The sequence below is a fragment of the Patagioenas fasciata genome, chromosome 8, assembly GCF_037038585.1.
Source record: "Patagioenas fasciata isolate bPatFas1 chromosome 8, bPatFas1.hap1, whole genome shotgun sequence".
Taxonomy (NCBI): Eukaryota; Metazoa; Chordata; class Aves; order Columbiformes; family Columbidae; genus Patagioenas; species Patagioenas fasciata.
Window position 1 is genome coordinate 26,966,886 of NC_092527.1, and position 22,304 is coordinate 26,989,189.

The 22,304-nt window shown below is 35.3% G+C and overlaps 1 protein-coding gene and 1 long non-coding RNA gene across 5 annotated transcripts in view; one reads left to right on the forward strand and one right to left on the reverse strand.

Moving 5' to 3' along the window:
- The window catches only part of LOC136104642 (heparan sulfate glucosamine 3-O-sulfotransferase 1-like), a 59,913-nt gene extending 39,072 nt beyond the window's left edge, over window positions 1-20,841 (forward strand). For 2 of the 3 annotated variants that reach the window (XR_011740316.1, XR_011740317.1), the window contains exons 2-3: window positions 12,969-15,564; window positions 16,648-20,841. Coding sequence is in view for 1 of the 3 variants with exons in the window: in XM_065843764.2 (XP_065699836.1) it covers window positions 13,092-14,021 (930 nt within the window). In the remaining 2 variants the exon portion in view is untranslated. Of the gene's footprint in view, window positions 1-12,968; window positions 15,769-16,647 lie in introns of those variants that run through there. The other variant, XM_065843764.2, reaches the window with a different exon arrangement.
- LOC136104643 (uncharacterized) overlaps window positions 1-21,355 on the reverse strand; it is a 48,727-nt gene extending 27,372 nt beyond the window's left edge. For both annotated transcript variants that reach the window (XR_011740318.1, XR_010651787.1), the window contains exons 1-2: window positions 21,257-21,355; window positions 17,956-18,088 (exon numbers count right to left, since the gene is read on the reverse strand). This is a non-coding gene — a long non-coding RNA (uncharacterized lncRNA). The remainder of the gene's footprint in view (window positions 1-17,955; window positions 18,089-21,256) is intronic.
- Between the last annotated feature and the right edge of the window lie 949 nt (window positions 21,356-22,304).

Consider the following 22,304-nt stretch of genomic DNA (forward strand, 5'->3'; position numbering starts at 1 on the left):
ACCCGGATATATTTCTAAACATGCATGGTGATTTGACATTTCCTTTATGTTCAGCTGTAGCAATGTAACTCACCATTACAATCATAAGGAATCCATTTTATGGTTACCTTCACCTTTGTGTCACGTGGGCATTCAAGGTATTTGGGTTTGCCTTTGTAATATCACTGCAAGGTGAGAAACACAATTCTGAAGAGCACAAGGTGAGAAAGAGAGGGGAATATTTCATAACTTATGTAACTTTACTACACAGTAAATTATTGTATTACTGACTTCTATAGGACTAAAATTAGACCGGTGTAAATTCTTCTGAAAAATTTCACCCTTGTGTTCGAAGGGAAGTTACTGTAAGAAGGCTGAGTTATGTATTTTAGAACACATTGGCTGCTGAGCTCTGACTTCCCATGTGAATAATCTCAGAGTTTGAGGAGTTGCTCTACTTGGAGAACATGTAACCAACTGTAAATTCAAACTCCATCTCACTGTTATGGAATCACTGTGCAAGGTATGTTTGCTCCAGCCTCCCACAGGTAGATGTGGAAATTGAATTCCAGTTCATTCAGTCTCTACTCCAGTCACAATCACGATACTAGCCTTACCACTTTTGCCTTCTGGCCAACTCACGCTGTAGTACAATTTAAGGTTTTTTTGTAAAGTTTGATGTGTTGTAGCAAATCTAAGTTTTTCTGTGGTTGAACAGCTGTTCATGTTTCCAGCACATACACATGTATCTGTTTGAAATACACGTCTATAATCTACATTTATTAGCATCAGCTGCATTGCTCATGAACCCAAGTAATTTAAGTTCTTGAATCTGACTGCATTATTTTCTAGTACTGCCTGTTCTTTAATTCTCTGTGGGCTATGTATGTGTGTGTATTTGCACAAATATAGAACCTAACTCTGGTCATTAGAATGATTAATAATGTGGGTTTGCCTACAGATGCTTAGTTTTTTGCTTTTTGTAACTTCCATTGCTCCCTCCACTCCTTTCCTCTTTCACTACCAGCTTTGTGGTGCTTTTAGTAGAAGTTGGTTACATGTTATAATTTAAAATACTTCATGTCAAATTTTTCTTGCATACTTAAGAACATCACAGATCCATAATGTTTTATGAAATAGGTTGGACTTCATGATTTATTTCTCTTGCTACTTTTAAATATGAGTGAAATTTCATTTCTGAAACATTCTCAGACTGTGAATGACAATTATATGAGTCTTTAAAAAAAAAAAGTCTGGGGAAATGGCTTCATTTTATGAATGTTTTTGATGTGCTACTCTCTAATTTTTATATAGTTTGGTAAGCTCCATGCTATAGGAATTGAGATTCTTTCGTGTTCAATAATTGAACCTCTTATTTCTCACACACTTGACACTTCAGTGTTGTTTGATTGTAACATCTTGATTCTGATCTCGAAAATTTGCTCTGAACTGTTTGTTATCTATAAAATCTGAGTTAGTGACTTTTTCTTTTGACTGCAATTCCCTTTAAGGCATCGGTAGGTGTGACAGCTTTCCAAGTACATCCATGTCAGACTTTCCCCCCTGGACAGAAAGGTTCTGGAAAAAATTTAACCTGCTTTTAATATTAACATTCTCTTTGCTTGAAATGTATTTAAATTGATAGATGCAGTAAAGAATAAGTGGGTGAAAATATTTTAGCTAAGAAATGTCAAACTACAAATCTGAGATGAAAATTCAGCATTAAAAATATAAAATAATGTACACAATTTATAGTTTCTAGATGAAATACTGTCCTCCCTTGAGAGAAAAAGCTCTTATCATTGCTTTAAAACAGAATTGGCATCAATAACCAGTAGCCTACATTGCTTACTTGCATTCCCCATTTTAGCATGCTATAAACAGAAATAACTATTACATATTTTATAGTTACAAATTTAAAATCCAGATTTATTTTCCACTGTGGACACATATTTAAGGTAAGAGGACTGATCTTTTCATAATCAGAAAAAATCCTTTTTTGCCATAAAATTAAACATGATGTTGCTTTAAATAGAAGTATACATTTTCCAAAAACTGGACTGGGAGGAAGTCGTATTATGACTATGCTTTGCAAGCTACTTTATGTACAATGACCAAAATGTGAAATACTAAAAGCTGAGAGCAGGAGGACATAAATCTGGGATTTCAGCAGAGATCCTCTTTCCCTAACTAAATTTTATGTTAATCTTTTTAAATTATTGTGTGTTTGTGAGGGGTTTTTTAAATTTAAAGTTCTTATGAAATGGTGCAAGGTTTGGCCACATGTCATCAGCTGCAAATAGGTAGTCTGCAAATGTTTGCCAGAGAAGTGTTTCCTCCATCTTGCTGAGTTGGAAAATGGTTGTATCAGTGTCTGAGAGCAGGCAACCTTCAGTGAAGTTTTCAGCCATCCTAGAGATACAAAAGCTTCAGATGCTCAACATCTTTAACACTACACCACCATTTACATAGGGAATTAAGATTTTCTAGTCTTACATTCAGTCCTGTCCAGCTCAATTTCATTAATGGAGTAAAGTACTGTTCTTAGTGAGTGAATAAAAGCAGAATGTCTTTCTGATTTTACGTGCTTTTCAGCAGTCTGATTTGAAAGTGTCGGTTTGGTTCACTTTGTTTTTTTCTATGAATCCCACTAGACTTGCAAATTAACTGGTATTCAGGTGTTGACATTTGTTCTTCAAAAGGTTTAAAGTCACTTCTAATCTACTGCTGAAAGATGCCACAGAAAACCTGCTGAAAATACTTTATTAACACTCTGGAAAAAACTAAGAATGCATTAAAAATGGAAAAAATAATGTACTCAAAAGTAAAATGTACAGTGAGATAATTATTTTTTTTTTAATTGCACCAAGCATAGGGCCTGCTGAATGTGCTTATAGGGTCAGGTTGTACAAGATGAGTATTTTATGTTTAAAACTGTCACATAAAAATACTTACATCCTTGCTTTATACAACAGTGCTCTCATGGTGACAGGGAACATGTGAAAGAGAATTGAGGACTGATCCTCAACTTTTTAAAATTGCCTAAGGAAAAAATTCAATTGACTAGAACAGTATTGAAAGTGTGTGTTGTAAGCTATATACTAAGGAAAAAAAATTATTGTGGCCAGACAATGGCAATCATTGATCACAAAATCAATCAGCTCCTCCTACAGAAAGTAAAGGTCTTTTGCCAGTCTGGAACTGAAAGAACAAAATGTTGTGCTTTATTTTTTTGGCTCTTTTATTTGGGAGGGAAGGAGACTGAAAGGGAGAGGGAGAATGCAAGATAATGGAAGTAGCTTTTGCCTTTATGCCATGTTAATGTGTTGGTCCTTGGGGAAATGTCCAGTTGTTGTGGCAATATAAGACCAGTATGCTGCCATACTGTATCTTTTGGAGTAGCTGAAATCAGGGGGTTCACAATCAAAGCACATGTACTGTACAGCCTACACACTGGTAATGGAATGACTCTGAACATTCTTACACTTTATTGCTCTAATTAATATGCAGTTATTTATTAAAATATATCAGAGCCCCTCCCTATCTCTGCCTCTTTCTCTTCTCTTACAGGAATTTCTAGCACTTTGCCAACTACCAAAATACTGATAACACCATTCAGACTTAAGGATAGAAATATTAAAAGGTTATTATAGGCTATCTGGCTACAACATATGTTTTCCAAGTTGATGCTATAATTTTAAAAGTAATTTTTACTATCATAGCCAGGAAACACAATATTTGAATCTGGGAAGGAATCTTACCATGCTCTGGTTCAATCTCTGACCACATCTATTGTGGCTCCTCCTAGTCAGAGTTTCTAACATGACAAGCCCTTAGCATTTGTCACAAGTCTCACAGATTTGAAGTATTAAAGTCCAGATCCTGAATGTATGTGATAGCTCCTAAATATGATTTTACCTTAAAAACCTAGGTGAAAATAGACAGACAGAGCTTGAAGGCTCCAAAAAATTGCTGTAGGCACTCTCAGCCATCAAAGCACCTTTCTCAGCAGTTGGAACTGATTTGAAGTGAAGCAGCATTAAAGGAATAGTGCAGAAGGCTTATTTGGGTGCAAAGTAACACTGAGCTATGGGGGAGAAGTGATGCTCTATGGCAGGGAACATGTTCTGCTTGAATTAACCATGCTTTTTGATGCAGCAGTACTGCAGGTATTTTCACCCTGGCTTTTTTTGTTTAGCGCACAACCATGGTATTTTTGTGGGGAGACCTTCCTTAAGCTTGTAGATGCAGAGGGTTTATGCATAGGGAAGATGTCATATAACTGTCTTGACTGGGGAAAGAAGAGAAGGAGTTGTTTTGTTTTCCAATGAAGTTTAAGAGACTTTGATATATGTTTGTAATCTTTAGAACTTTGACTTTGGTTGGACTACTGACATGCCTACGGGTTCAGGCTGTACATCCATTTGAAAGACTGAGACTGCAGACAAGCTCTTCCAAGTTCTGCCTTTTCTAAGTGCAAAAGACAGTCAGATAGGATGCCTACTAAATCTCAGAAATCCTGGAGATAAACATAAGAAGTGTTTGGTATTAGCTATCCGCTCTCTGGCTTTTCAGAGTGGTGAGTATTCTTTTACTGTATTTTAACACATCACTTTGGCAGTGGGAACAGGTCTGGTAAGGAGCAAAGGATCTGATTTCTACTTTTTCTCTGATATCCAGATAATAAATTTTTACTTACTCTGTATTTTCAGACTGTCATCTTTGACTCTGTTTTAGCCTGAGGAGCAGTGCTAAAGAGCCATGAGTTTGGCAAACTGGGCTGTTTTCTGTGTTGCACTCTGGTTATTAGGCAGTTTCAACTGTGTCCTCAGTTGCTTTCATTGCTGTGTCTCTGCAGCTGCCTATTGGGTTGAACATGCGTGTAACCCAAATTGGCTATATGTTGAAGACATTGAGTATTTGTTCAAATAGAGTATTACGTATTTGTTTCTTTTCTAATGTGTTTGCCTGTTCTGTATCATGGTATTATGTTTACCTTCTTTGTTAGCAAGGATTTACTCACCAGTCTGAGTTTTTCCTCTTTACTACTTTCTGTATTAACCAGATTTTAGGATTGCTAGGCAGTTGCTTTCAGTGGTCTCTGACTTCAAGTTCTGCATGTTTATTTACTTTGAGGAAAGGTAGGCTATGAGGCTTTTTTGGTATAGTTTTGAATTTTCTGATGCCCAAAATCTCTTAGCCTACCTAAACTCAGTGTGCACTGGATCTGTTTCTTAGTTTTTCAAAACCTTTTATTTCATCAAAGTTCATACTCAGTTTTTTTTTTGTCTCTGATCCTGATTTTGATCTTCTCTCTCATCAGGGCCTATGCCAATACCCACAATTTCAAAATTAGATTTTCAGCTTTGAATCAATTGTCTAGATAATTTATGCTTCCAGCTTTTGCATTCCCTTATATCATCTGTTTAATAGTCATTTTTAAAAAAAAAAAAAGCTCCTGAGCTGTTTTTTTGTTTTTCTCTGCAGTATTTTTCACAATCCTGAGTTAACTAAAAAAATATTTAAAATATCAAATACTTAAGAACAAGCTGTAACCAGAAAAATAAATATGTCACAGTATCACAGTATGTTTGGGATTGGAAGGGACCTCAAAAGATCATCCAGTCCAATCCCCCTGCTGGAGCAGGAACGCCTAGGTGAGGTCGCACAGGAATGTGTCCAGGTGGGTTTTGAATGTCTCCAGGGAAGGAGACTCCACAACCTCCCTGGGTAGCCTGTTCCAGTGCTCTGTTACCCTTTGGTTGCATGCAGTAATGAAGTCCTTCTTAAACGTTGTTCAATCATCCTTTAAAAGGCCAGAGCATTTCAATTCTGATGGGCCTTTCAGCTGCTTTGTTTTATTGTGGGTGAATTCTCAGCTCACTTCATGCCAGTGCTTTTCAGTATAATCCTAAGCCAAGAAGTTGGCTCCTCCTCTTAGTGGCTGAATTTGACATTAGAAGGTCTCCAATCTCCTGACTGTTGGATAGTAGGACTTATTACCAAGGGAAAGATCAGTTTATTTCGTGCCTTGTATAATGGGGATATACAGCAACTATACGGGACCCAATACAGCAATTCTTACTAGTCAGCATCATGTAACTGCTTCCCAGAGTCTGATGCCAGAGCCATGGAAGGGTTCTCCAAAAAGATATTGCAAACAGAGGGTAAGATATTAAGTTTGGCTCAGCAGTCTTGGATGAAGTGCGTGACTGTGGGAGAGCATTCAAGGTGGGGACAAAGGAGCCTCCTTGCCTGCAAGTCTTCTGCTTTGTGGCATCTGTCCCCAGTCAGCTCCTCATGTCCCTCCTGGCTGTCTCAGCTCCCCATGCAGCTGCCCATGTCTGCTGAGCTCTACCTAGAGGGTGCTCACCTTGCCTTGGGACAGTGCTGAAAACATAAGGTACAGTATTGTGGAGTTCTGCCCAGAAAATCTCTGCCATTAGACTCCTGTCTTCACTTTTTGGAGTACTGAAGTTGTAATGCTTTGGAATCCCCACCAGTTCAGATTGGCAGGTTGTGAGTTTTTTGTTGTTTGTGGGGTTTTTTTTCGTTGTTGTTTTGGGGGGTGGGGTGGATCTTTGTTTTGTTTTTAATGTCAGGAAACTGAGCTCTTTACAAGAGAGCATAACAGGTTCTAGGGTCACCTGTTTGGCATGGATGTCCAGTAGGAATTTTAGGAATTTGCTGTGTTTTACAACAGAGAGCTAACCTGTCATCGTCCCTATCGAATACTTCTGCTGCCATCTCAGACGCTCTGAGCAACCTTTTCCTTTGAAAGATGGGTCGCTCATAAATTCTCTGTGCAAATTCTAATTTTAGTTCCTAAACATCAGTGAGGATTAAGTTGTTCTTAGTGACAATGAGTGTAGGCAAATGAATAATATTCCATTAATTATAGCAGAGGTAGAGAGGTTGAAGGTTTGCCTTAGCAAGATCTGTAGAAATAAACACAAAAGCTAGTTATCAGCCACACATAGTTACATCTTGCACCTTTATAATTACACAGTTACTGCTTATTTGGCTGAAGACCTGGTATGGCGTCTTTGTTACTTCAAATTATATTAGTTCTGGTGCATCATTAACAATTAGAGGTGTAAGTTTAATTCAACAAAATGATAATGCGATTCCATTTGAAATATGCCAATGTGATATGTAGAGTGATTAGACATATGAAAATGGCCTTATCATCTTTATTAGTCTGACCACTATCTATGCTTTACATCTTAATAGGAACTTTTTTTGTTTTTCAATGTCTATTTAGAGGTATGCTTAGAATTTACCCAGCTTTATGGACTAAACATATTAAGTGCCTCTATGAAATTGTTATTCAGTAACCTTTACTTGGATAGTTTGAGTATGGTATTTTTCAAGGTACCACAAAATATAAATATGTAGGTTATGGATATAGAAGGTTTATTTAGCTCCGAAATATATTAGTGTATTTATACCATATATATTACTGTATATTTGGTACTGTTACATATTTGCAGTCATATTATCATCAGGCAATTTTCTATCTTGAGTTATCAGAAAAGGGAATTAGAAAATAAAATGCTAGCCTTAGGGAAGCAAACTTTTTTCAAAACTCCTATCTGCTAATATCACCTGCCAATGATTTAATGTGTTTGTAGTTTATGCTAACCTTTCTTAGCTTTCCTTTTTATCCATTATAGTCTGTGTACCTGGTAGAAGGGAAGCCTGCAGCCAATTGCCATTACTTTGCACCTATCTTTACTCGCCAAATCGCTATTTTTCTCTTTTATTTCATTTTATTCCTGTAAGGTGGTAACTGTTGGCTGTTATAAAACTGCAATCTCATTAGAAAAGGTTCATTCAAATAAATTCACTGCTGATATTAGGACTTCAAAATGTTAATGTGTTTGTCTTTCTTTGGAGTAACATATGTTTTTATACTGATGCTCAAAGAGACACCTTTCATTTCCAGAAGAGTTGTTATGACAGCAAGACAGCATTTTGGGACAGTTTGTGGGATCATGTGTTTCTCGGTAGTACCTCATTTAAGAATTCTTCGTGTGTCTCCCTATTAAAAATATGTCCACAGCTTGAGTAAAATGAAAGTGAACGGAATTCTTAAGTGCATACAAGAATGTTAATGTTCTTTATCAGCAATATGAACCACTGTGACGCTTGTTTAACTCTGGGATCTGTGGTCCTTTTGTACTTTCTTAGTCCTCTTCTACTCCTAGTTTAACCAGAGACCAGTGGAGCTGTGTTGATGCTCTGTGACAAAACTCTAATGTCCTGTTTTATTCACACTCAACCTTTCTTGCTTTCTCCAGTTTGCGTCAGACATTTTCCACCATTACAGGTGGGAGGTATTAAATAATCTCCATGTCCAATCCGTGTATAGTCTTGCAAACAGAGTAACCTCTCCTAACAGATTTTTACAAAGCCCAGTAATGACATCATGGGAATGTTACTTGGTTATTACACTTAATCTGGCAATGGAGCGTAGAGCAAATGCATAGCAGATAGGTCTGAAGATAAAGGGTTATCATGTGCTGGGATAACCGTCATTTCACACACAGTCTTTAGTTTCATGGAATAGTTAATTTGGGATTCCTCAGAATCAGACCTCACTGAAACTTTTTAGGACACAGGTCTAAACATATTCAGTTCCACCTATTTCTAATTAATCTAATGCTAGCATAAACATAATTTCACTGCTTGTAATAAAATTAAGGTCTACTCCTAATTGTTTCTATGTAGCAAACTTTAAAAAAAAATGTATTTTTCACACTCAGAAATGTGCTCTCATTGTCTTCTGAACTCAGTTTAGGCATATCTGACCTGTGTGGATAGAAGTAGCTGAATTCTGTTTCCTTTCACTTCATGTTAAAGACGATATTTTTTTGTTCAACCCTTGGATATGTGCCAGGTATTTTTAAATGTCTATTATTTCACGAACAATTCTATAAAGCAGAATTAAGGTATTATGAAGAGGACTTTTGATGGTTGTATTACTTCTAATATTTAATGCTTAGAATTAATAGAATTAGTCATTGCTTTGTTGGATTTGAATATAGATATTGGATGTTATTAAGCAATGTGTCCCACATGCATTGGCTTATTCATTTGCCTGTTTTTCCAAAATGTATAAGCCATACTGAGAGCAGATTTGCATTTATTATACGATGTAAGTAGTTCTACTTTTGCCAAAGTAAAAAAAAACATCCTAATTTCAGATCTTTGAAAACTTTTAGAACTGTGTTGTTGTTACTTAGAATTATTTATTTGTACATAGATACTTTACACTGGCATAACTGTCACCACAATATGATTTTCTTTTAAAAAATACTCCTGAAACAGTTTACCTTATATAGCCTTTGCTTGTGAATACAGTTCGGCTGCTATAGCCTTTTTCTATTGCCAGCATTAGAGTTGTTCCTAATTGTAGAACTGTTTATATGCCAGCAAGCTTTGAAATGTTTGAACTGTACTCTTAGTGGCTAATTTTTGAGTTGATATCTAATAGGAATAAACAGGAAAAGCAGTACACTTTTAAAATCCAAATATATTTTTAAAAATCAAGACAAACATTGATGCTTTGTTATACCAGTTCTGACCACCTCCCCTTGTTGTTTTTAGTAGCAAATAGGAACATTTCTGCACAAATACCTTGAAACAACAAAATCCTGAGTTTGTTCTTTGTTTCCATTTGGGGGGCAGGCGAGCAGGAAGAAAGTGCCTTATTCCACAAAATACTCGAATCTTATGCTCAAGCATTGAGGAATCTCTTTGCTTTTCGGTTCAGCACGTAACCCAAGTGTAAGTTACCATAACAGATGAAATGGCACAAAGTTGTAATTGGAAGGGGAATTGGAAACCCTGAGGTTTTTATTCTTTCTTGGACTACAAACCTGTTATATGACCTTAAGCAGATCACATAAACCCTGACTTTCCAAAGCATTTGCCCTCCTGAACTGGATGTGTAGGTTGGTCAGCTGCAATTTCCTGTAAGGTGAAAATGGTGCCTTAATAGGGTGCGGACAGTTCATTAACACAAAGTGCTGTGAAATTCTCCAATGAAAAGCATTACAGGCAGTGGAAAGTATTATTAGGAATTAATAATATTAGTTACGTTTGCCCTATGATCTTGTACTTTACCCCAAAGCAAGATAAATCATAAGCCGCTTAGAAGTTTTTTTTACAATAGAGTGCAGCCATTAAGGGTCTTTAGAACATTTCTGCAATACTAAAATGACTTTTCAGCCACCATATTAGTTTCTTCAGTGTAGTCTAAGGTTTTAGAAAAGTAAAACAAACAAGAGGCCAAGATATTATTTACTTAATTAGTCCTCTCTGCAGCATGAATTTCTTTCTGAGCTTCATTTCTGCTTACTAAGTATCATATCTGTTGCTGTTCCTTGTGTTACTAAGCAACACCAACACTGCCAAATAATAGGGAAAACAACATGTAATAAGGCACTATAATTCTGTCCATGTATCATGGGGTTAATTTCTTAGGAATACTCTGAGATTCAGAGAGTGTGCAGTGCAGAAATGTAAAATATACTGTTTTCATTATAAAAAGCAGTTCACATATTCTAAAAATGTGCATTTAATTGCATAAAGGCAGAAAACCAACACAAAAATTATTCAAATAACATTCCAATTATATTCGATAAATCATCTTTAAAGCCTTTACATTTATGTAGCAATTATAACCTAACCACAGGATCTAACATCTTAGAGCTTCATCAAAATCAATCAAATATCTTAGACTGACACTGGAATGTTGTTCTGGTGGAATTGCTCCCAAAGGCAATTTTGATCTGTTTAGGCACCAGTTTTACAGCACATTCTGAATTTGATTATTTCTGGTAGTGTTTCCTGGGTAAGGTTTTGTTCTAGCAGTGACTGTAAGAAATTTCTAATATATAAAGCAACTAATTAATTGCAAACTGGTTAAACTAACATACTTATTTTTAAAAACGCTACTAACACTTTGGTCCATAAAAAATGCAGAATCTCTTTTGTTAATTGCTTTCTAAGTGTGTTTCAGAGAGAACTGGTGATTTCAGATGGTAAATCAAACAGACTGTCACTGACATCACATGTAAACCTGAAAATCATTTGGAAGACCACTCTTTCCTTGGTTCTAAGTGTGAATTTCTCATTCAGCTTCCAGGCTTCTTTGCATAACAATATTTGCATCTGATTCTTAGATGCATGAAACCAGATTAACTATCAGTTAATTAGGGATAAAACAATATTAGTGTGTTGGGTTTTTTTAAAATAAAAGACAATTGTGAATCTGAGCATTTGGGGGTTAATATTTGCTATCTATCTGTGAGCGTAGAGCTCATTCAGGCTAACGAGTCATTCCCTAGATATCCAAGAAGCTGGATTGGGTTTTAATAAGATTTGGAAAATAGATTTAATGAATCTGCTACATTGCCTAGACTGCTATTATCAAAAATGTTCTTATGTTAAATGTTTAAATCTGTAAAGTAAGCCTCAAAGTAAACAATTTTTAAATAGAAACATGACAAATGGCAAGTGGATGTGTTCTCTAAGGTTGTTTCTAAGAGAAGTACTGTGACCAATATATTCAAAAAAAGAAAGAAACTGACAGTGGAACTGAAGAAGGAGCTAAAGTTGTAGTATTTCTGCGACTACTTGAAAATATGAACCATAATTCAAATGGATTACAAAAACAGTTATTGTTTTTAAAATGACTGTTGCTTTACTGTATGAAATAGCTTGTTTCTGTACTCCGTGCTGCAAACGAGTCAAGGATATATCTATTCTACAAATCTTAAAAGATCAAAATTGCTCAGAAATAGGATGGAGTCAAATAATCCTCTAAATTAGGATTTTTGCTGTAAGATTTTCAGACACAGAAACAGGCAATCCAAGCATAATCGTTCTAGTGCAGGTGTTAAATTGATCTGAATTTTTGAAATCACTGCTGTTGTGATGGCAGATCTGTTAGCAATCGTTTGTTTCAAATAATGTATACAAGAATTACCCAAGAGATTTGGAATGCTAGCAGCACAGTTACAGTGACATTTTCTTTCACTTACACGTGCACAGGCACATATGTGCAAGCCTAAAGATTTTTTTCAAATTTTTAAGAATTTTCAAGAGATTTAGCATTCACCACTTGGTTAAAATGGTCATATGCTATGTGGATTAAGAAAATGATAGTATCAGGCTCCAAACAGGTTTGCCTCCCTGCAAAAGCTTTTAGGTGCCTAGAAAGCATCTGGGTATGTCTGATAGGGATCTTTGGAGGCACTGCAGAATGTTATCTGAAGATTTGATTTTGCCAAGATTTTCCCAACACTTAAGTGATTATGCTTCACAACACCTGGATAGTTGCAAAAAATCCACCTTATTCATTATTTCCACACTGATCCAGCTCAGACACTTAATTCTTGCTTTGCCACAGTATTAGTTTTCTGCTTTAAAGGTCTCAGATTACAAAATTTTGTCTATACCTGTGCTTTGTTTTCTGTGTCTAAGTAACTGGAACTTTTTTTGTATGATCCATAGCTCACTGGAAACCAAATGATTGGACCACCATCCAGTGTTTTTAGATTAGGATATACTATTCTAGCTGAGAATTTGAGGAAAGGCATTTACATTCAAAAATGCTTTGGAATTATTATTAATATCATATTTTGTACGGTATATATGGCAAGAGAAGTATATGGTATATGTGGAAAAGAACTAGGGAAATCAAAGCAAGCAAATAATGATCGGGAATTTAAAATCAGATAAACAATTATAATGTTATGCTTAGGGGAAATAAACGCTGTTGAAGGGTTAGTATCTATCATTGGTCACCTATGGTTAAGGAAATAAACGTGGGGCTTTTTTTGTTCTTCTGAAATAAAGTCAGGGAAAACAAATAATTTTGTTGTGATCACAGATGAGATTTGTGAATTGAATTGTGAGCTGAATTTCCAACTTGTGATGTGTTTAGAAATACTGATTTGTCTTATTTTATTTTGTAGATGCTTCAGAAACTTGCTGTGTGTTTACCACAAGTCCTGCCAGCCAACTTGAGAGGGGACTTACTTACCTGTTCTTTCATTAGTCAAGCATAACATTATCTTGAACTAATAATTCCTCTCCACATGGCCTTCCTACTAGTGTCAGCTTATCTTCTGCTGACTCATGCTCAGGGTGCTCCTATTGAGAATGGGGCACTGTTGGAAACACTGAAGTCACAAGTAGGATTATTCAGCAATAAAAGTGAACACTACTCGGCACAGGTGAGACCTCCTGGCACAAACCGACAAATACCTCAGACAATCATCATAGGAGTTCGCAAAGGAGGGACAAGGGCTTTGCTGGAAATGTTGGATATTCATCCTAATATTGTGGTAGCAGCTACAGAAGTCCACTTCTTTGACTGGGATGAAAATTATGTGAAAGGAATAGACTGGTATAGAAGTCTGATGCCATTTTCTTATGGAAATCAAATTACAATTGAGAAAACACCAGGCTATTTTACATCACCACAGGCTCCAAAAAGAATTCATGACATGAATAGCTCCATTAAACTGCTGCTTATTCTAAGAGATCCCACTGAGAGAGTTATATCTGACTATACCCAAGTGTATTACAACAGAGTAGAAAACCACAAGCCTGTTCAGCTCTTTGAAGATATTGTTATTAAGAATGGAGCACTTAATACCAAATACAAAGCTATTCAGAGAAGTCTATATGATGTTCATATGGAAAAGTGGCTTAAGCATTTCAGTTTGGATCAGATTCACATAGTGGATGGCAATACTTTAATCAAGGACCCTCTTCCTGAATTACAAAAAGTTGAAAGATTTCTAAATCTTCCTTCACAAATTATGTCTTCTAATTTTTATTTTAACCAAACCAAGGGATTCTACTGCATTAGAAGTGATGGAAGGGAGAGATGTTTACACGAATCCAAAGGGCGTCCCCATCCTCTTGTTAACAACACTGTTTTAGAGCAACTGTATTCATACTTCAGAGAGCACAATGCAAAATTTTACAGAATGGTTAATCATTCCTTTGACTGGCATTGATGCATTTGTAATCAATGTTTCTTAAAAAGGGCCTGAAACAAACTCTTTCAAACATGTATTTCTAAACTGTAGGGATTCATATTATGAGAACATAACATACTGGTTATATGCTTCACTGGAATAACACATCTGTTAATTCACTGAAATGGTACCCTTTCTGTTGGGAAAAAGAAGTTTCATGTATTTGAGTGATTACTGTGAGTCAGATTCTGATCTTCTTTCTCTCATCATGCAAATACATTAACTTTAGCAGACTTATTTCAGATATGTCTCTGTTACAAGATTTGTGCTGTTTTGAAAAAATGACTGCTTCTAATAGTGTAAAAACTGTAAATATTTGAAATGGTGTTATTCTAACTGTTCTGTATTTTTTGTTGTTAGTATTTTTTATATCACGCACAATGATAGTGGCATTGATTTCTAGAATTTTTCATACAGTAAGTTAAATTGTATGTTAAAACAGGGGCTTACATAGTGGCTCCAATAAATAATTTATCCTCTGTTAATATGCTGAGGTTCTTAATTGATTAATAATAAAAGGAATCTATTTCACCCATGATTTTGAAAAGGTGAACTAGAAGCTCTGTATATCATTAGTATTAAACCATGCTCTTACTATCTCGAGTTTACCAAAAAAATTTCTCCAAACAAAGTAAGAATATGAACTTTTGAAGAAGCTTTAAGTGAGAGTTCTGAATGTAAAGAACTTAAAATATCCCAGGCTGTTCTTTTGTACAGTTAAAGGGGGAGTGAGGGGCAAAAAATTATTAATATCAGCAACTGTACAAATATTTAATTAGTTGCTCTTGAACTGACAAGCTCTTCATTAGTACTACCATATTAGTCATGGTTGTATTCTGTGACTAGTTATTCTGTTGCTTTCCTGGCTTTAGTTGACATATCATCTCCATTGGCACATTGATTCTTGTTTAAAAAAAAAAAAATTTGCTTGTCCTCCAAAGCAGGCAGTATTTTTATGTTGTTATTTCTAATGCAGACCATGGGATGTTCTCAACATTAAAATAACATCTTGTTATACTGTATATCAAAGACAGTGTTCAATATGTTAAGTATGTCATACTCAGATTATAATATAAAAAATGCACCCATCTATACCCCTGCATTAGGAGTTTTCTTGTTTGGTTGGTTTTTTTGTTTGACAGTATTGTGCTGGTCTCTTCTCCTTTTTCATGTAAACATTTTGTGATATATCAATACCAAAGAAGAAAATCAACCTAAAATGTTAAATATGGTGCTAGATGGAACTACAGGTACAGATGTGCTTGTTTGACATGTACGTTGCAATCCAGAAACTCTGGTGCATCCGCTGGCAGAAGTATTCGTCAACTGTGTTCCTCCTCAGGCTTCTCTGAACGCTGGTGAGCTGTAGTTGTGTGAGCCCACACTGAGGATCACAGCATCAAACTCCACCTAACCATGGTGAGGATTCTGAACCTGAGTCCTTCTGTCTAAGCCACTGTTCACCATATAGGAGTGTATATTCCTAACGTGGGATTTGGTCTTCCACTCCACAGGCTAAAAGGTATGTATTGCAGCACCAGTTTCTAGGCTTCTAATACTTTATGGGGGGACTACTTAGATGTTAGGCAGGTAGCAGTATTCCACTGAAGCTGGACAGAATCAGACCCAGCCAGATTATGTGGAAATAGCCTTCATCAAATATTCCCTGTTAAAAATAATATAATTAATTTATTCTTTATCTCTTCAGCTACTTGCATGTGTATATATGAGAGAAATTTTTTTGGATCATATAATTATCTGCTGAAATTATCTTTTTGATATATGATTATTTACTGCATCTCTGATTTCTACAGATTGTTATCTACTTTTTCCACCTTTTCTGAGATTGTGGGTTCTTAATTATTAACAGTGATCAGATCTGGGCAGTACTCAGAAGTACAAAGTTGATCTAAATCAGGTGTGGAAATGTGAATATATTTAGTTCAAATTAGCCAAACCCAGGATGTTTATGCTGGTCTTATACCATCTCTACAAGGACACTGGGTAGACAAGCTATAATAATTACAGTTGTATAGCTTAACAATGCCTTCTGTGTTATTTGTCAAGTAAAAAGTTAACCCAGAAAAATTCTGAACTCTGAATCAGCAGGGTGATTTTCTGTGGGACCAACACTTTGTGTTTTGTGGGCACAACATTTTTATCTGATAACAGAAAGCCCAAATCCAGATTCCCTGTATTGTTTAACATAGCCTGTTCTTTCTGACCAATGCAGTCTCAGTGACGAACAAAACTCTAATTTCAGAAACACAATATTGCAGGTAGCAACATAGCAACAGTGTGTATCATAGATTGTAGTTTTACTTTCAGCATCACTTTCTGTTTCTTATACATTCCAAAACTTTCCATGTTCTTCTTGTTTTGTTTCTTTTCAATTATGATTCCATTTAATAGAATCAAATAAGGTTGTTTTTTGTTGTTGTTTTCAATAAGCTAATTTGAAAACAATGTATACTTTAACAGAGGTTTCAGGTAGTTGCCAGTAATTGGAAAGCTCATGTCTATATGTCACATTTCATTTAATAGACTTAGAAGAAAAAAAAAGGAAAAAAAAAAATCTAATGTCTTTCTACATTTATGCTTGCAGGCATCAAGTCTTTCTCTTTCTTCTGTGAAGTTTACAGCTAATCTTTAAATGAGCTGAATGTGGGAACAGTTGGCAGAAGCTGTATGCATCTTTGAAAATGCAGGTCCCTTTCTGGAATTTACATTTCAAGGAGAGCTGATCTGTATGGATTAGTGATGGATATATCTACTTGATTTGTTAGCAGTCTGTGTTCCTGCTCAGCATTTTTGGGAAGGACAGAGTTGATGGAATGAATTCAATTATAATTCTAGAGTTTACTAATACCAGAAGAAATATACTATTCATATTATAATTTGGGTGAGGGATTGGATATTTTGATTTTACGTGAATGAAGATTCTCATCTGAAGTTTTGTTAAATGGTCTACAAAGATGCAACTTTACCTCTGCATAACAGAATTCAGTAAATATAGTAGTCTGTAATTTAAAATTACCAACAGTTTCCATCAGTTTCTCGTTTTGTGGTCTGAATAGTATTATCTCATGCAGCCCTGACCTCCATTCCTACTTTCTTCAAAAGATAACCCTCCTTCCATCATCCTCAGGAGGGAGATCAGATCAACTAAGCCATACTTTAGTAATACTGAAATAAAAAATACTCAATTTTTTGCACTTGGAATTCAAAACTAGATAAATTGTGGAAAGAACTGGAGGCTCACAATCAGTTTAAAGATGTTATTAACTACACAGTTCTCAATCCAAGAAATTACAAATATCTCTTATGAATTTCCACAATTGGTAGCAAACCATAAACTATTTTTTTCCAAATTGGCCATCAAAGGGCTTTCATCTCATTATCTGATACTCAAGAGGTGTTTACAGAAATAAATACCATGTGGGAAGGTTGCTTAAAGAGATCATGCAGTTATTTCAAAGGTTGTTGAGAGCATCTGAAACAGATGATATAGTCATATGTGTAAGACTAGCACAGAATTTATGATGATTTGAGTGGTTCTTTGATGTTGTTCTTTATTCCACAAATATTAAACTTTCACTTTAAACACTGTTTCTTTCCTTTTTTAGTTAAAACACCAAAGTTATAGTTGCTTTGGTATTGTATCGCTGAGAATTAGCAATATTAAGCAACTGCAGCTGTCGTTGGATCAGTTTAGCTTTTCCACAATAAGCATCATACTCATACTTAATACCTAGATGAGTCTAATATTAGTATATTTTTATATGGGCTATTTATAACCTACAGTTCATAAAGAAAAAGCATTGGGAAACTTAAGAGCTAGGATTTTGCCCAAAAAAGCTCCTAGTACTTGACTAATTGGAAGGAAATAAAGAGGTTCCTCTGTTGCACTCACCCACATTACTTTGCCAGGAAGAGAGCTGGATTTTTCATTGTATCTAGCTGTTCAAAGGCCTTGGGCTGACTTTTGGTCTTTTCTTTCACCGTTTAGCCTTGATAGAGAATTTACAGTTCCTCTTGAAGAATACCTGTTAAAGCAGAGACATGTTTGGAGGATCTATAGGCAATACGGTGGAAAACTTTACAGAAGGCATACATTTAGTGCACATCATTGTATGCTGCTACACAACGACTCCTGCAGTATCCTTTTGATACGAAGACAATAGATAATCCTACGAAACGCATCTAAGAAAGATTAGATTGGCTACTAAAGAGGAGTGCATTCACATACAGAGTTTTCAGTCTTCATTCACTTTTCAAAAGTGCATCACAGAGAAATTTAAAAATCGAGATGCTTCCAGCAAGTTTGACTGCTTATTGCCTATGTCAATTCAGATGCTTTCATGAGTTGGAGAAAAGATTTTAAAGTGTAATAGTCCCTATAATTTCTTGTTTAATCTATGTGTTTAAAAACAACACAGGTTATCACCTTGCCTTATAGGAGCACAGTTTAAAGAAAAAAGAAAGAGAGAGACAACCTCCAATACCTTGATTCATAGTAAGAGTTGCACAGTAACAATACTCACAGTAACATTTCCTTGCAGAGAAAAGAACATTTAAATTATTTAAGGAAAGATTTTACTCCTGTAGATTATTATTTTCCATACTTGTGGTTTTGATCCTTCATTTCCTTCAAAAGTTTGAATTTTATCATAGAAGTGAACAGACACAGTGGAATTAAAATCAGTAATCATTTGCCTGGAATATTAATAATTACCAGCAGTTAATGGCCAATATTTCATTACTGGCCAAACAATTTCCACTTTGATTATTTCAAATTTTCAGTGTGACCTATGAAACTGTTTGGCTATTTTAAAAAACAAATGTAAAAGTTAGAACCATCTATTTATAAAAAGACTCGGTAGTATCACTCTGTGATTACTGAGGAATTGGCATGTCTTTAAGGTTAATTAACAATTACATGATCTTAGCCCAAGTCATGAAAAATTTTTGGAAGCCAGGATACTGACAGAGCTACAAATTATAAATTAGAACTGGAAGTTGAATCTGCTTCTTAGGGAAAATACAACAGGTTAAAAATCAGACTGACATGAATCATACTATCTTGGTAAAATAGATGTGATGTAAAATGTACAGTATCTGATGTAGTAGCCCATGTAACAAACACTATGAAGTCTATTTTCTGATGCAAAATGGTCATTCACTATTACATTGTATGTTCTTTAGTTCCATTACAAAAACCTCTCAGTAGGTGTTAAAACATCTTAATGTAAACTCTACCAGTTTTTCTCTCAAAGGACATTTCTCTGGTTCTGTATTGTTTCCTCTGAGGTAAAAACGTGGTTTGAGTCACACTGCAATAAAAGTAGAGAGATATCCTATCAGAATAAAGAATATTAATTTGGTTTATTACAGTTTTCAATGAAGAACATTTTTATATATGTACTGATGATAGTTTAGCAATATCTTCCTATTTTCTCTTTATTAGATAACATATTTTTTCTTACTCTGAAGAATGTTACTCTAAACTTTTACATTGTTACTCTAAAGCTCTGACTTACAGATTTAAATCAGATGGCAGTAATAAAAGGGAAACACAAGTAATTAAGAATCCATTCCCTTTGCCACTCAGACTGGCCAAGATTTTCTTACTTTTCAACCCTTTTAATGTGAATATTTTGATTCATCCTAAACTGCCTATTAGGAATGTATCAGCCAAACTTGCAATAGGAAAAAATAAGTCAAGGGCAACTAGAATGCAATAAAACCTGAGCTGAAGGCCCTCTGCAGCTAAATACCTGTTGGCATAATATGGCACAGTTACAAATGAAAATTATTATTTGCCTGATAAGACAATGAACAGGAGTAAGTAACATGCTACTCCAGGGATCTGTCTAGGTATTCTACATGCCTGAATTATTTTTACAGTCGTTAGGCTGAGACATATGTGAATATACATTTTCAAAACACTGTATTTCATTTTATTGGAGAATACTACAATACTGTAGGACAGGTTGAATATGTTATGTCTATGCTTGGATGAAATGCTGCAGTGTTACTAAAGCAAATTGGATGGGAAGTAACAGTTCTCTAAGTATTGGGCATTTTAAAATTCCTTATGGAAATTAGCAGCACTAAATGCAGCAGATTTGTTGTTGATTTGACAAGGACTGTCAGCCTAGAAAAATGCTGTGCAACTGTCATGAGAAGATTGAAGATACCTTTTCTATACTCTGCCAAGATACAAATCTACAGCTCAAGACAAGTGACACAGATGGAACACTGTAAACTGCAGGGAGTGCATTGCTGCCCTGAGTGAAGGAAGATTAAAGGCTTATAAACAACATATGCTATAGTTACACACACAACACAAGCATCACACATAGTTTGCAAAATATACTCAGTCTAAAATAAAACCAAGCAGAATCTTCAGGTGTGCCTTCAAGTGATCCTAGTGAAGGCATACTGAACCAGGGACAACAGTTCCAGTACAAGCTATCTGTAACTTATTACTTGCATTAATAAACAGAAGTATGGGCTGTGCTCTAGGCATCTTCTGTGAACTAGCACCATATACTGCTCTTAATTTTGTCACCTTGTAGACAATAGGTATTGTATTCAAAATAAGCTTTATCCATTATGTGTTTGCCAAACAAGCCATGATTATGTGACTGAAGTTCTTTGTCAAGTGTACATATGACAAAAATGAATAAAATAGATGAACAGATTTTCTGGGAAAAAAAATGGCTAATGGGTTGCATACTTAGGGCTTTTTAATGTAAAGTGAGCATAGCAAAAGAGCATTTAAGTAAACTATCTTTCATACGTTTCAAAAATAAACTTTCTCTGTGTTTTCATTTCCTTTAGGGAGGTAGAAGTCTTTACATTGTTTAATAATAGACTTGGAATTTTAAAATCTGAATTCGTCTGAGAAGTTTAAAATATTTTGTTGCAATGTCTTAAATAAGAAATTACCCTTCAAAAGTTACTACAATTTTAGTATCATTAGAAAAGTGTTCACTTTTTAGTTCTTTTATGCCTTGTGTCACACCCTCCTGCCTCCCCCTTGAAAAAATATTTTCATAGCAAATGCCCTTCTGCCAGCTGATTTCAATGTTATACAGGCAAATTTCACAATATTAATCACTTGCATTAAAAATACAAAAATTAGGTAGAATTATATGAGTGGAAAAAATGGGATACAAAATAAAACTATGGTCACTTAAAATCTGTACCTGCTGAATCATGCCGAGTATCGTGTGCTCCAGATCATATCGAGAGAGATCAGGGCTGCTTCAGCCATCCAGGTGACTACTTGCAACATCTTTTGTGAGCCTGGGAAGAGCAGAAGAGTTTCCCACTTTCATCAAACAGACATTCAGGCTTCAATCTGAGAAACTCTTTTTCCAGTTATTGGGGTGCTTGTGTGGAAATGAACGATTAGGTGCCTTTTTTACCTGCAGGACAGATTATCGCCAAATTGCAGTATGTATTCCATTGGTAACAGCAAACTAACTTTGGAAGCCCAGTTTAATTGATTTTACTAAGTACTGGGTCCTCCATTATTGTTGTCCAAAACCCTAGTTGTCACAGATGGCAATTATTCTACACAAATACAGTCCCCAGAAAAGTATGAATTAAATATAGTAATCCAGCTTTCTGTAGATACTATTATAGATAACAATAAGCCAGAAAATACAGAAGCTTGTTGTCTTGTTAGGGTCCTTTGTCCATGACTCCCTTCTATCAAATAAGTATTGGGTACGGTGACATATACTTGTATGACTCCCTATCCTGATCATCTATATATTATGATCAAAAGGAACAGGATTAAGTTATCTCACTTTAAATACTAAGACCCAGGATGTTTATTTCACGTAAATGCAACTTTCCTCTCAGTCATCCACTACCTTTGATTTTCTTCTCTATCTATAAATACTTTGTGGTTTTGGTTTTGGTTTTTCATCTACTAATGAATTCTGCCTTTTTCATGGAATAAATAGTTTTGAACTTAAATTGAGTTTTCCTGATTTGAGAAAATTAAAAGCTGAAACATATACTATGGCTTTCAAAAATAAGTAAATTTTGTCTCTGTACTGCGTTAGTACGTCAGAGGATCAGAGTACAGACTTGCAAGCAATTAAGACAAAATAACTAATACTAACACACATAGCAAGGATAATGATTGAGGCTGTTTTTTGGAGGACAGGAAAAAATTCACCTTCCATTTTTAGAAAGTATTTATTTTATATATAACCGAAGCATTTGGATTCATGTGCTCCA